This window comes from Arvicanthis niloticus, chromosome 8, assembly GCF_011762505.2.
Source record: "Arvicanthis niloticus isolate mArvNil1 chromosome 8, mArvNil1.pat.X, whole genome shotgun sequence".
NCBI lineage: Eukaryota > Metazoa > Chordata > Mammalia > Rodentia > Muridae > Arvicanthis > Arvicanthis niloticus.
The window spans coordinates 75,449,033-75,465,082 of NC_047665.1; the positions used below are offsets into that span (position 1 = coordinate 75,449,033).

At 36.7% G+C, this 16,050-nt stretch overlaps 1 protein-coding gene across 10 annotated transcripts in view; it reads left to right on the forward strand.

Annotated features, from left to right (window-relative positions):
• Abi1 (abl interactor 1) overlaps positions 1–16,050 on the forward strand; it is an 86,245-nt gene that overhangs the window by 57,831 nt on the left and 12,364 nt on the right. For 5 of the 10 annotated variants that reach the window (XM_034510799.2, XM_034510804.2, XM_034510800.2 and 2 more), the window contains exons 3-7: positions 1,255–1,431; positions 8,884–8,898; positions 9,611–9,711; positions 11,262–11,402; positions 13,465–13,565. In XM_034510799.2, coding sequence (XP_034366690.1) covers positions 1,255–1,431; positions 8,884–8,898; positions 9,611–9,711; positions 11,262–11,402; positions 13,465–13,565 — 535 coding nt within the window. The remainder of the gene's footprint in view (positions 1–1,254; positions 1,432–8,883; positions 8,899–9,610; positions 9,712–11,261; positions 11,403–13,464; positions 13,566–16,050) is intronic. The other 5 variants (XM_034510802.2, XM_034510806.2, XM_034510803.2 and 2 more) reach the window with 1 other exon arrangement.

The window sequence follows — 16,050 nt, forward strand, 5'->3', positions numbered from 1 at the left end:
TACATAGCAAGACACTGTCTCAAATGAGAAACAGAACAAAGATTTTAAAAAAGAGAATATATTGTGCATCTAGTTAGGAATCAAACTCAGGGCCTCATGTAGGCTGGCAGCCATGGAGCCCTTCCCAGGCTTTTATCCGTTGGTGAATTTTGACGACTAAATGAAAGTTTTAAATGTATTATTATTTGTTGACATGAAACTCAGGGCCTTGTACTTATATGCTAGCAAGTGAGTTATATCTCTTCCTCTTCAAATGTTTTATTTTAAAGTTTTGTTTTTATTTTCTTAATTATTTATATTTATTTGGCATTGGGCCTACATGTATGTCCCTGTGAGGGAGACAGATCCACTGGAACTTGAGTTACAGTTATGAGCTGTTATGTGGATTCTGGGAATTGAATTAGAGTCCTCTTAACCACTGAACCATCTCTCTATCCCCAAATGCTGTATTTAAAAAACAATTTCATAGGCTTTTATTGGGCAAGCTGAACAGACAGATATGTAAGAGGCTTGCTGAAAACTATAAACTTTGCACTTACAGTTTTTTCCCCTTTAATGGTGTCTGCCTTGTGCAGTTCTTTTTGCCTTCAGTACTTTCTATATTTGCCTCTTATAGTCTTGCTTTTCTTTTAAAGTCTGTCAATCTATAAAGACTTTTAAGTGAAATGTTTTTGATCTACTTGAACTGCATACATTTATGGTAATTCAAATAATCTGAGTGTCAGCACAGCACTTATCTCATTGCTATAATCACTGATTTTGTTGTTGTTGTTGTTCTGTTTTGTATCTTTTAATAAATTAAAAGTGACTGAGCAGGCCTCCTCTCCTTCCACACATTCCAGGTTTCTAGGAAACAGTTTTTCCTCTAACAGTTGCTTTAAAAAATCTATTAAGTAGTAACTGATTTGAGCCTTAAGGAAATTAATTTACCTAATACATAATCATTGGAAAATAGGTATGAAGCCAGGCGGTGGTGGCGCACGCCTTTAATCCCAGCACTTGGGAGGCAGAGGCAGGTGAATTTCTGAGTTCGAGGCCAGCCTGGTCTACAGAGTGAGTCCAGGACAGCCAGGGCTACACAGAGAAACCCTGTCTCGGAAAAAACAAACAAACAAACGAACGAACAAACAAACAAACAAAAAACCGGAAAATAGGTATGAGATATAGTCCCATGGTCCAATGCATATGGACAGTATATACATTATCTACTATACCAAATAATATTTTCTTGCTCTATTTAAATTTAAAATATAGACTGTGGATATTCATAAAGAAAAAGTGGCTCGAAGAGAGATTGGTATTTTGACAACAAATAAGAATACATCACGAACTCACAAAATAATCGCACCTGCAAATATGGAGCGTCCTGTCAGGTATATTCGGAAACCTATCGACTACACGGTTCTGGATGATGTGGGCCATGGAGTTAAGGTAAGCATTTTGTATTAAATAATGTAAATTACTTTGAATTTTCAACAAATATTTTGGATGGAAATTGTGTGGTAGGAGTTTCCTACTTTATAGATTCCCTTTAGCTAGCAACTAGAATTTTTATAGAATATTTATGTATTTTAAAGATACAAATATATGAATGTTTGTGTGTGTGTGTGTGTGTGTGTGTGTACACTAAATGCATGTCTGGTGTTCTTAGGGGTCTGAAAAGGGTGTTGCATCCTCCAGATCCTCTGGAAATGAGTTATGGTAGTTGTGAGCCACTATGTGGATGCTGGGAAGTGAATGTGGGTCCTCTGCAAGAGCAACAACTGCCCTTAACTGTTGAGCCATCTATCTCTCCAGCCCTCTAAAATATTCATTTAATGAGTTACAAGTTTGACTAAGCTTGGAGCAGAATTTTATCTATGGAATGGGCATTATTCAGAAAAACGTAAAAACCTGAAAAGGCTGGCCTGCCAAGATGGCTTAGCAGATAAACGGCACTTGCCACCAAACCCTTTGACTTGAGTTCTAGTCTTAGAACCTACATGGTGGAAGGAGAAAATAGACTTCTGAAAGTTTTCCCTTATCTCCTTGTCCACACATAATACTGTGTTGCTTGTATCATAAACAACAACAACAACAAACACCAAAACAAACAAAAACACAACTTGAAAAAGTCATTTATTAAGTAAGCCATTTAAATCATAGATTATGATTGTTTTAGAAAATAAATTGTATATAATTTGGTCTTTTATTCCTAAATATTTGTGTACCTGTGTATTATAGGGATGGAATTCAGCAATTTACATTTTTTAAAAAATTGTATAAAATTCTATTTTGCATACATCTGCCACAACCTATAGAATTGTAGAATATTTGTTGCCTATGCTCAAGCTTGGCAGAATTATGTGTTCTTGAAATTTGTAGTTTTTTTATATTTATGTGTCTTTGCAAACATCTGGAATAGTGCAAGTTCTTTAGCTCTGCACAGGATAAACATGCTTTGAAATGTGGTAGTAATCTTTTTCTCAGAAGACTGATTTTTTTTTTTTTTGTATTATCCAAAATATTTCATAATATCTTTTGGGTTTTAAGAATTATTTTTAATGAATGTTTATGAGTATTTTGCCTGCATGCATGTCTGTGCACCGCATGAGTGCCTGGTGCCTCAAGTGTGGAAGCCAGAAGTGGTGTCTCTTCCCCTGGAGTTGGAGTCACAGGAAGTTGTCAGCTGCCATGTAGGTGCTGGGAATTAAATCTGAATGCTCTTGGAGAGCAGCCTCTCACCCTGTTTTTAAAAAAGAAGTCAGCGGAGTCTGAGAACTTTGTAGCTGGTGTTTAGTACTGGTGCTATTGCGAGAGGTTATGAATATTCTGGGATGTCTCGTTAAGAGAGGAACATTAACTTCTACTGTGCTCTTTGATTTCTGCAATGTTTTATTCATGTTCATGCTTGGCAGTTATATGTGAAGTTGAAACACTTGGCAAATGTAGCAGAGACTACTTGTTTCTTGTATTTTATCAAGGGTATGTCTAGCATTGTTTAACAGCTTAAATTCAATTTTATTTTAAAATATTTTAGGATAGTAATATATAAGGTTGTATCATTGCTTGTTTTGGGATTTTAAAAATATGCACAACATGTAGAGATGTATGTTTATCTAGTCTGTTATTTGGGGAAATTTACAAATTCGCTCCCCACCCTCCCATTGCATCTTAATTTTCTTGTACCAAAACAATATCTTAACAATTCAATAAAGAAAAATTTCTGAGCCAGATGTGGGGGGAAATTCTGACACTATAGAGTTTGAGGCAAAATTAGGAGATTGAGGCCAACTTGGACTACTTAGTGAAGCTCGTCTTAACACAGCTTCCTCACAAAACTTAACCATTATCTCAAAAACAAATACCCTGAATTATTTCTTTTCTTCACTCGTGGTTGTGTGCTTTAAGACATCATGTTTGAGAGTGTGCGAGATTTGATCTATTTTATGTACCCCTGCATAGTGCTAGGATTAAAGGCTTGGGTCCAAATTCTAGAAGGAAATTAGATAAGAAAATGCAATTCTGTATAATTTAAGTAGGAATTTAAGTAGGAAGCATAAACACAACTAATAGATGCAGAAAGTATATGGATGAGAACTTGGATAGTTTTTTAATTATTAAAACATGCAGACATTAAAAAAAACACCTCTTTTTAAGGTATATATCATTCCTAATTTTTACTAATTGCTTTTAAGTGTATACTTCTGAAATATATTCACATTGCTTTGGTTACTGTTTTTAAGTGTTTTGACCAAGATTTAAAAGAGTAGGTAGCCAGTGAAAATGGTATATTTTAGAAATCGGTGTGTGTTGATAGACTGTTTACTTAGTATGACCCTGACCCTGGATTTGATCCCAAATACCACAGTGATGGTACACTTGGCAGTCCTTGCATTCAAACAGTGAGGCAGGAGCGTAAGAAGCTCAAGATCATCCTTGCTCACAGAGAATTTGAGGCTAGTCTGACATCCAGGAAACCAGTATGAAGCTGATGCCTGTAAAATGTATCTGTATGTATACAGAATATATACATACACAATTACTTTGTCACTGGTCTTATTACTGGTTGGTATTTTGGGGTGTGGGGGTGGAGGAGTTTACGACTTCTGTAAGAACTTTCATTCTTTTATGTTACTTCTTTTCTACAGGATTATACATCTTTTTTCTATCAAGATGTAGAAAGTTAAGAAATCATACCAGAGCCGGGTGTAGCGGGTGCTTCTCAGAATCCAGTGCTAGCTAGTCTGTTCTAGTGAGTGAGTTTGGGGATAGCCAGAGTTATATAGAGAGACCTTGTCTCAAAAGAATACTACTAGTTCCAGGAGGCAGAAGGAACAGGATGACTACAGCTTAAGAAGCAGCCTGTTGTACATAGTGTGCTGCAGGTCACCTGGTTAGACACTGAGACTCAACAAACAAAACACCCAACCAACCAGCCCTCCTGCTCCTTAAAAATCCATAGAAATCTGGGCATTCATTAATGATAAATTATGCACTGGCTGAATTTATGAGGCAGAAAATTTATTTTAAAATGTACATTTTCAATATAGGCAAACCCTACTAGTACCTGTAATTATTATTATTTTGTCTTTGATTTATATTTGTATTTAGAAATTTAATTTTTTTTAATTAAAAATTTTCTTCTTGAATGTATTTTGATTAAATTTTTTCCCTTAACTCTTCCTAGATGAAGTTTGATTTCTTAACAGGTTGTTAAATTTGTGCTGTATTAAGGATCATGACACCTGATGTTTCCTCATGGTGTTTTTTGTTGTTTAACTTTACTGTTTGGATATTTTTATAATCATACAGAATTTTAAATACTATATTAAAATAGATTAATATTCTTCTAGCCAACACATTTTATATCCAAGGTTTTTGTACTCCCAAGATTAATATTCTATCTTACTTGTAAATTTTAGTATTTTGGTGTTTGTGTATGATATACTTGGCCTTCCCTTAAATTGATTATGCACATTTAAATAGCATTTAAATGAATTCAATTCATTTCATACAGAATAGTATGTGGTATCTATATTTTAATAGAAATTTAAAATAAAAAATAACATAAAGTAAGTCTGGTTAGATTTTGGTGAACTGATAGGAGAAACCCACTATGCACAATGTACCAGAATATGCACATGAAGAATAACAAAAGATGATGATTTTTCTGGGCAGCCACAGTGTTTCACAGTGAGCATAGGGAAGGAAGGTTTGAATACTTAGTGGAGAAATTTAGAGTTATTTTTGGTAATAGTAACAATGAACAGATATCTAAATTACTTTATAACTTATAGAGGATTGTCTGTTGTATATATATAGTGTTTATTTGGAGGTCATGTGGAAGATTAAGGAAGCAAGACAAAGACATTTTATCGGTTATAATTGGTGTTCTAAAGTGAAACCTCTAAGTTTGTTAGTTTCTGGTCATTTATGGAGTAGAGTTTTAGTTTGTTTTATAGGAACCCAGAACACCAGGGCTGTCTCAGCTTTAATGGTCTCCCAGTTATTGTTCTTAGTTTTTTCAGATATGTTTGTATCTGAGTGTTTTGCCTGTATATGTGTATATGTCCCGTGTGTGCATACCATGTGGGTATGCCAAATGTATGTACCATGTTTGCGTGCCACTTGTGTAGTGTACCCTGTGTGTGCTATGTTCATGTGTGTACTGCTTATGTGTGTAGTGAGTTTTATGTGTATCATGTATGTATGCATACCAGATGTGTTTGGTCCCTGTGGAGATCAGAAGAGGATAGAGATACAGTCTTATTCTGTATGATGGTTGTGACATTTTGTATGTGGGTAATGGGACCTGAACTCTGGGGGCTCTGCAAGGGCAACAAGAGCTCTTAACTGTGGCACTGTTTCACTAGCCCACCCCTTCTGATTGTTACTATTACTGCTACTACTAAGATTTATTTATTTATATGAGTAAACTGTAGCACAGCCTTACATAAATATTATATATGAGTGAGAACTAATCAGTTAAAAGAAAGAATTGGCCTAATTGACTTTTGAAGCGTACTGCTAAAAAAATAGAGTGGACTCAAAGAAAATTCTGTTGCTTTTAACTCCATATTCTAGGTAAAGGGTGAAATTTCTCATTCATAACTATAAATGTTTAGAAGAAAAGAGATTTTTAGGAAATAGTAAAATCTTATTTTGTTTATGTTTAGGGACATTGAAATAGACATTTCATGTAAATATCAGTTGCTAGCTGTTAAATTTTTGAGCTTTTTAAGAGGCAGAGATTAATTTTACAACACTCCTTATTTGGAGCACAGTCACATAAACTGTTTATTAGAGGAAGCTGAGCTTGAGTAAAGATTGAAAGTGAGGAAGTTGTATAGTTGCAGGGTTCAACTAAACTCATTTTCCATTTAGATTTATTGTGCCTTAACTTGGGAACAGGTTACATACAAATGCGGAGGGTTTTTCCCTTATTTTTTGTCTTCGTTCTTTCAGTTGAAAGAAATGAAGATGTGAGAGTGTACAAAAAAACCCCACTTTTTTGCATAATTAAAATGTTACATTATTATGAACATACTGTATGGACATGTATATGGCGCATATGTAATCATCATGTACATAGATTACACAATACACTAGGATGTCTTATCAAGGAGTTAATCTTAGTTAAATGTAACACTTCACATCTAGGTGATTAGGTAGGGTTCTAGACAGTGTTCCCAGGTGGCATCGAGAACTACCATTTTAATTAACACCAAAGTTGTAGCACAGTTGCATAAATGAGAAGACATCTGATTCTTCTATACAGTTTTATTTAATGTTGCCATTCGGGTCATCTGAAAAATAGTAGATAAGGTGTGAGAACAGCATATGTTATTGATAGAAATTGAAATTGTCAAACTTTATAGACAAACTATAGAAATGGGAATTTTTTTCTTAATGGCCTGGTATAAGGGATTGGCATTATAGGTGGTGCACATTGTTTTAGGTGTTTTAGCTGGTCATCTCTCACAGAAGTAGCCTTTAAGATCAAAGTAGCCTTTATTTAGAGTTTTCACTGAACTGTTCAATAAAAACATAGCAACATATACTTTCCTAGTAGTGTAGGCTTGCTGAAGACTTCAGTAGTCTGGAAATGAGAGTTTCCAGACTCTTTATTCATTCTTTAGTTAGAATTTGGTCAACCTACGAGTAGATGATTTCTTTTCTATATTTTTGTTTTTTTAAAGGCTATTTTTATTTTTATGTTATTTTTATTCTTTATCAGTTTTATACATACATATATTATCTTATTCATAACACAACACTCACAATTTTGTTTTTGAGATAGGGTTGTATGGGACCAAAACTGGCCTTGAACTTGCTGTGTCTAGCTGATCATTTGCACCCACCTCCCAAATTCTGGGTTTCCAGGAGTACACTGCTGTACTTGGGTTATGGGATGCTAAGAATGAAGCCTAGTGTTGATGCACTGTGTTGGGTTCTGCAAACTGAGCTACATTCCCAGGGCTTCAGATTGTTAAACACTGAGGTGCAAGGCTGAATCCTTTCCTGAACTTGGAAGCAACTTGTGAATTTTTATTTTTACTTTTCTGTGACAGAGTCTTACTAATATGTAGCTCTGTCTGGCTTGAAACTCACTATATAGACTAGGCTGGCCTTAAATGCAGAGATCTGCCTGCCTCTGCCTCCCAAGAGCTGGAGTTACAGATGCCACACTCGCTGGCAGTGGTGGCACACGCCTTTAATCCCAGCACTTGAGGGGCAGAGGCAGGCAGATTTCTGAGTTCGAGGCCAGCCTGGTCTACAGAGTGAGTTCCAGGACAGCCAGGGCTATACAGAGAAACCCTGTCTCAAAAAACCAAAAAAAGAAAAAAAGAAAAAAAGAAAAAAAAAAAAAAGATACCACACTCAGCTACACCTCAAGCCCTCTACAAGAGCAGTATGTGTTTTTAATTACTGATGTGTTGTTTAACTGTACGTTTATTATTTTTCTGCTTTATTCTTTGTGGTATTAAGGATTTAATTTAGAGACTTCCATTTATTAAGTTACTTTTCAGCTAGTTACTTAAACTGGGATTTCAAATTTTAGAATTTAAGGCTTATGTTTTTAAAGTATTATACTACTATTAAAGTAATGAATATCCCAGACGTGGACATTCATTATTTAACACTTAGATCTTACATACTGCTATATTAAAATAGCTCTACAATTCTGTATAATTGTAGTTTGTTTACTAAAAGATTTTGTTTTATTTTTAATTATGAATATATGTGAAGTATGTGCATGTGAGTACAGTGTCTGTAGAGTCCAGAAAGGGGCACTTGATCTTTAACTGAAGTTATAGGTGGCATGGGTGCTGGGTGCTGTTACCTGTAAAAGCCATTATATACTTCGGAGGCACCTTCCCAACTCTGCATCATCTCTAATTTAGTTGGATTAGATTCATGGGTTAAATTCTGACCTAATAAATTTTGATATTGGCTTAATTGGTAATTTTCTTATGAATTAACTTCCTTTTAGAAGTACATGTTACTTAGACCTGGTGACAAAGACCAGCAGTCCCGGTTGTGTGGGAGGCTAAGGCAAGAGAATCAGTCATAAATTCAAGGCCTCATCTGGGTCCCAAAGTCAGCTCAAGGCCAGTCTGGGAAAATGAGTGGTTGGTTGTAGCTCTTTGGTAAAATGCTTGACCCACCTGTGCAGCCCTGAGTTCAAATCCTAGAACTGAGGGAAAATAAGTGTAACACACAAACATTTATTTCCCTAGTTCCTCTAGTTAACTTTTAAAATGTATTTCAAATAGCGCTGGATAAAGCCTTGTTAACGTAAATTCAGTAATATAAATGTCAACCTGTCCTGTCAGATACAACTTACCTAGAATTAATTTCTACTTTTTCCCCCTCTTTTTTGTTTTTGCCAACATAAAGTGGCTAAAAGCCAAGGTAAGAGACATTACTTATCATTTGATCCACAGTACTTCCTCTATGTTGACAGAGGCTGCAGAGCCACTAAAATGTGAAAACTCTTATGTCTGTCTGCTTTTCCCTGTAGGATTTACATAGATTAAATATGCTCAAACTTAGATCACATCAGCAGCGTTTAGCTTGGCTGTGTTAATATATCCTAGATATATTGACGCTCGCACTGTAGGAACATTAATTGTTCTAACAGGTACTGCTTTTGCTCATGTGTTTTACAGTTGCTTTGCTTCCATTGACTTATAGTTAGGTTTCCCAGACATCACTTGTGATTTTGTTGCTGAATTATTAGGATAAAGATTAAACTTGCAGTGAATATTTTAGCAGATTAACAGATTTGTTGTTTGCTTTTATGCACACATGATGCATATGTAAACGTTTATTCAAACATTTAATTCTGATTCTTGAATAAGTTTGATATCAATGAACATGTCTAACACTAAGGTATAAAATCTAGTAGTCTCACTTATATTTTGTATAAATTGATACAAATAGCACAAATTATGATGGGAAGAATTGAGTGCAGATGGCTTATGAACTTTTAAAATGTAATATCAAGCTCTATTAGAACTGTCTGGGAATCCTTACTTCACATTCTGATATTAAGAAAAAGACATGTTAAAACATCAAGAGAACAAGTTGATACAGAAATAAAATTTTTCTTTCCACATTTTAGCACGGAAATAACCAGCCTGCAAGAACTGGCACATTGTCAAGAACAAATCCTCCTACGCAGAAACCACCAAGCCCTCCCGTGTCGGGCCGAGGAACTCTGGGGTACAAATTCAACTGTATTCTTGAGTGCATGTTTCCCCTGTTTTTTGAATTATCTCTTGTGGTGCTACCCTTTAATTTTGTGTGTGTGTGTGTGTGTCTGTGTGTCTGTGTGTGTAAAAGCATGCGGGGAGGTTTCACCCTCAGGAAAGCTGTTCACCTCCTTTAAGACAGGTTCTCTTATTGGCCTGAAGCCCACCCTTGAAGCTAGATTGGCTGGATAGTAAGTGCCAGAGTTGCCTGCTTCCCCCTCCTTAGATTTGGAATTATGGGTGCCATCATGCCAGGAATTAATGGTCTTTTATATATGTATGAATGCATATCCTTTTTTTTTTTTTTTTTTTTTTGTACATATAAAAACTATAGTGGGCTGGAGAGATGGCTCAGTGGTTAAGAGCACTGACTGCTCTTGTAGAGGTCCTGAGTTCAATTCCCAGCAACCTGTGGTGGCTCACAACCATCTAGTGGGATCCTATGCCCTCTTCTGGCATGCAGGGGTACATGAAGACAGAGCAATCCTATATTTAAAAACAACAACAAATACACACACACACACACACACACACACACACACACACACACGTAAATCTGCTTCATGTTTATCCTAAATGGATTGAACAGAATGATCCTTATAGTGCCTCCACTTGTATTTATAGTATTTATTTTGTGGCTCATTGAATAAGTGGTGTTCTTTGTGGAGTTCAGCTTAGTAGTCTCCATCTTCTGTTTCTCCTATTCCATGGCACCTTACACTTAAGACTATATCCAAGCGGCTCTAACTGCATCAGCTAGTCACAGGCCCCTTTACACCAGAGTAGCTTTATGGAAAGCTGGAAGATGTAGTGGTGACTTCTCGTGGTATTAATTGTATCATATTTTTCAAGGTGTTTGTGAAGGATTAGTTACTTGTAAATTCCATATTAGATTTTTTGCTTTTGTGGAGGGTCTCAGTCAGCAGCCAGCCATGCCCCGCCTCCCCAAAAGGCTTACGAGTGACTGAATTGGGAATGATGTAGATGTGTATTTTAATATTATATGTTATAGATCCTTAATATTATAACCATTATTTTTAGTATAATATTAGAATATTAAATGACCCTTTCCAATAATTTTCCCAATGAAAAGCAACAATTTGAATTTTTATGTTAAAACAGCAAAATTTATATATCATTACATTAGCAATTACTATTAAAAATATTTTTTGTTTTTAGAGCGTGTGTGTTGTATAACTCATGCTGCTATACACTTTGTGTAGGTCAGAAGGCAATTTTGTGGCCTCATGTGTGTGTGTGTGTTTTCCCATGTGCCTGCAAATATTCCTCTCCCCTGGTAAATCAGTTCTAGGGATTGAACTAGACTTGGTGGCAAGGTCTCTAGACTTGGATGGCAAGCACCTTTAGCCACTGAGCCATCTTACCAGTCTTTACTTTTTTAAATTAAAATTGGAAAAAAAAGTTCAGTTATACTTAATTCAGATAGATATTTTTGCAAATTTGGGAGGGGGTGCTGTTTGTCTCTTATTCATTATTCTTCCTTCTATTCTTCAATGTTAGACGGAATACCCCTTACAAAACCCTAGAACCTGTTAAGCCTCCAACAGTTCCTAATGACTACATGACTAGTCCTGCGAGGCTTGGGAGCCAGCATAGTCCAGGCAGGACGGCTTCTTTAAATCAGAGACCAAGGACGCATAGGTAAGCCTTCTTCCCGAATATCTGAGCTCTGGAGTGTGTGTTGTCTGAGCTCTGGAGTGTGTGTTGCTGATTCTGGAGTGTGTGTTGTCTGAGCTCTGGAGTGTGTGTTGCTGATTCTGGAGTGTGTGTTGCTGATTCTGGAGTGTGTGTTGTCTGAGCTCTGGAGTGTGTGTTGCTGTCTTCTGTTGTTTTGTTCATTGTCTTAGTTACTTATTGCTGTGAGGAGATACCATGATCAAAGTAACTTTTATAAAAGAAAACATTTAATTGGTGCATGCTTAAAGTTTCAGAGGTTTAGTCCATTATCATCAGGGCAGGAAGCATGGCGTCGTGCAGGCAGACATGGTGCTGGAGAGATAGCTGAGAGTTCTACAGCCAGATCCACAGGCAGCAGGAAGAGGCTTTTTTGTTTGAAACCTCAGGGTCTAGTCTCAGTTACACACTCCAGTTCTACTAATCCTTTTCAAGTAGTGCTATTTCTTGATGACCAAGCATTCGATATATGAGTGTCTGGGGGCCATTCTTATTTAAACCACCACACTCATTTTCCAGAAAAATTCTTATCACCAATCTTCAATTTGTTTTTATATATTTTGTATTTGTTGGTTTGCTTTTGAGGGAAGATCTCACTATGTAGCCCTGGCTGGTCTTGAACTTGGCTTTATAGACCATGCTTCAAACTCACAGGAACCCACCTGCCTCTGCTTTCTCAGTGCTGGGTTTAAAGGTGTGCACCCCTATGCCCAGCTTGTTTCTGTTTTGGAAACATGGCTTTGTTAGACTGACCTAGAAGTTGTCATACGCCTTTATCGGCCTCCTAAATGCAGGGATTACACTTGTGTGCCACCATGCCCCCTTTACTTTTCTTTGAGATAGGGAGAAATTGTTTTTCCTGGTTTTTCTGGTTTTCAGTAAAGGATTACCCTCCCACCCCCACCCCATTGATTTGTAGTTTTTTTTTTTTTTTTTGTATTACCTGTTGCACTAACTCTTGAGTCTGTTTTCTCATGTTCTACTATAGAGTTTTGTGAGGGTATGGTTCATTGTTCCTTTCTGAGGAAGAAGGAAGTTGTCATAGTTAGGGTTTTACTACTGTGAACAGACCACATGGCCGGTGCAAGTCTTATAAAGTACAACATTTAATTGGAGCTGGCTTACAGGTTCAGAGGTTCAGTCTATTATCATCAAGGCAGGAACATGGCAGTGTCTAGGCAGGCATGGTGCAGGAGGAGCTGAGAGTTCTCCGTCTTCATCTGAAGGCTGCTAGCAGAATACTGACTTCCAGGCAGCTAGGATGAGGGTCTTAAATCCTACATCCACATTGACACACCTACTCCAGCAGGGCTACACCCTCTAATAATGCCACTCCCTGGGTTGAGCATATACAAACCATCATAGAGGGAAACAAGAGCCTCAGTCTATACACCAGGTAGTTTTAGACTCAAAACCTCTAGATTTAACTAGTGCTGAAAGTGCAGTGTGCCACCACAACAGGCTGTGGACTGTCAATCACAGCAGGCTTGAAAGACACTGTAACTCACTGTACTATGGGATTTCACTGCTCAAGACATTTCTTAAAGACTATCATTACTATTTTAAGACAAGGTTTCATTGCTGGCCTTGGACACACAAAAGATTCACCTGTGTCTGCCTTCAGAGTTCTGAGAAAAGGCCAGGTAGGGTTTGAACACTGTGCTAGTTACTTGTTTTACAGTTCTAAAAGAACAGTGTAACACAAGAACCATTTTAAATAATAGGGTAAAGGTTAAACCAGTTAATGAGTGTTTAGTAGCCCCAGTATATGATTAAGTTTTTAAAAATTAGTCTGTAAAAATGATTTCCCATGCCGGGCGGTGGTGGTGCACGCCTTTAATCCCAGCACTTGGGAGGCAGAGGCAGGCAGATTTCTTAGTTTGAGGTCAGGCTGGTCTACAGAGTGAGCTCCAGGACAGCCAGGACTACACAGAGAAACCCTTGTCTCGAAAAACCAAAAAAAAAAAAAAAAAAAAAGACAAACAACAGCAACAAAAAAATGATTTCCCAATGCTTTTCTTCTTTGCAGTGGAAGTAGTGGAGGAAGTGGAAGCCGAGAGAACAGCGGGAGCAGCAGCATTGGCATTCCCATTGCTGTGCCCACGCCCTCGCCACCCACTGCTGGCCCAGGTACGGTAGTTGGTGCCCTCAGCTTCACTGTGTGATGTTTGTTAACTTTATTATGGAAGCTAGAACAATCTATGCATATTGAACAAAATTAGACATTACATTGTCACTATTGCTATAATATAGGCAAATATATTTTTAGATTAATTTTTACAAAATTGTTGGGGTTTTACAAGCTGTGTGGTACAGAGAAATGACTTTTGTTAAGTCGGTTTTGGCCATTTTGTTTTAGTAAATCTTGTCTTTGTAGTAGTTTATGATTTTTATTATTTCAAAAGCAAGCCATATTGCATGATATTTCATTCAGAAGGTCAGTATTACTAAACCTTTGTGCCTTCCTATTTATGGATGATATTCAACACCTATTTTAGTGAAATGCAGAGACTGTAAGATGAGATTTAAAACTAGGAAAATTTATTTTATATTTTTAGAAAGCATGTAAATTTAAGGTATTCTGGGAGAACAGTCAGTTAACTCTTTGGAATTTAGTCAGTGAATGTAGCCCAAGCTGTCCAGAAATGAAATATGTATATTAAAAAACACGTTTGAAAGGTAATCATAATGAAAAAAATTAGAGGAAAATAGCTTTTCAAATGTATTGTTGAAGGAAAATGATCTGGTGATAAACACATGTTTTATATACAGATGTTCCCTTTTTTTTTTTTTTTTTTTTTTTTTTTTTGACTTTTAATATGTGGTATTTCTCTGCTAGTTTGGAAATTTTAGTTCTGTTTTCTTACACTCTGACCTGAGTCATAAATTATTTTACTAGAAAACACTGTGTCTGGCTTCCTAGAGCCCTGCTTCTCCCAGTGAGTGTTGTTGATGAGACTGTATAGGTGTTGGGGAACCAGTAGATACATTTTACATATCTGCAATAAACTCCTGTAGCTGAAAGATTACAAGTTGTTAACAGTTACTGAATTATAGATGGTGCCACTAAAAGAGAAAGAATTAAATCTAATTATTACTAATTTCTTTGAACTCAACACTATAAGAACATGGAGAAGACACTTTACTACAATACAGCATGGTCCTATGTATGATTTATAACCAAATTAGTAGAATCTTTATTTGTAATTTATCTAGATTGATGAAAACTAGCAGTTATTTCATCCAGTCAGAGGACTGGGGTGAAAGTGGAGACAGGAAGTGCAACATGGAGAGAAAATATAGAATTTGATTGGGCTGCTGTGATACTATCCTTTGGATTATTCTTTGAAAATTTTTGATGCAGCCTGTGCTTTAAGATAGCTGAGAATGTTATGAAATAACTGTATCAATAGGATGCATTCACATTGTCTTCAGGCTGGGAAGGAGTAGACAGAATGCTAAGAATTCTAGGTTCTAGAATTCTAGATTCAGGCTAGGTGGTGGTGGCATACACCTTTAATCCCAGCATTCAGGAGGCAGAGGCAGGCGGATCTCTGTGAGTTCAAGGCCAGTCTGGTTGATGTTACACAGAGAGAAACCCTGTCTCAACTCCTCCTGCCCCTCAAATCTACATTCAGTTTAGAAGCACACAATATTTAAGGTAAATAATGAGGTGTCTCTTATGAGAATTAATTTAGGTGAAATTAAACTGAAAATATTTTCACATTTTTTTTCAAAACATACATATATACTAAGGAAAAGGAGAGGGAAGGAGATAGTACAAAACCCCGTGAATGTAGAAATCACTGAAAGAATGTCTGTGAAAATGAAATGCTTTCAGCCTACTTAATAGCTTGGAAGACGATTGTTGAAGCCACAGTGAGATGTTATTGTTATGTTCACTGGATAAGTAAAAATGTAGACAGATGGCTCTGTGTGCCTGTCTTGATGGGGTATGCAGACCTGGATGCTACACTGCTGGTAGGGTTTGTTTTATGTTCCCTTTACCGAAACCTCTGTTGCTTACTAGTCAAGGTAAACCAGATCTGCTCTGGTTTATCAGTGTCAGTCTTAGATACTAACATCAGAGAACTAGTTCTCAGAAAAGTCTCTGCTGAGCCTTGTGACGTCAAAGCTATTATTTGTCTTTTTCATTCTCATCGTGTCAGAATTTTTTTTTTCTAGAGTCTCTGTGAAGTCTTTGTGTACTTGTGTATAAATTTATCTTAAAGCTGTGTCCGTTTGAGTTTGAATATGGTCATTTCATACTGGTGTAGCCCACTCCAGGGACACTGAATTTTTAATTTTTAAGAGTGTAAAGAAGAAACATTTACTAACTGCTTACTTAGAGCACTGACTTTCAGAGCAGTAATCCCAAATTGGTCATCAACATGGAGGAACTAGGTAGAAATTTCAGTTCTCAGATACTGTCCTAGACCCACTTTTTTAAAATCTCTGAAGATGGAACCCAAAAGTTTTCTTTCCAACAAGCTCTCAAGGGGAGATTTTCTTTTTTCTTTTCCTTCCTTCCTTCCTTCCTTCCTTCCTTCCTTCCTTCCTTCCTTCCTTCCTTCCTTCCTTCCTTCCTTCCTTCTTCTTTCTTTTTTTGTTTTGT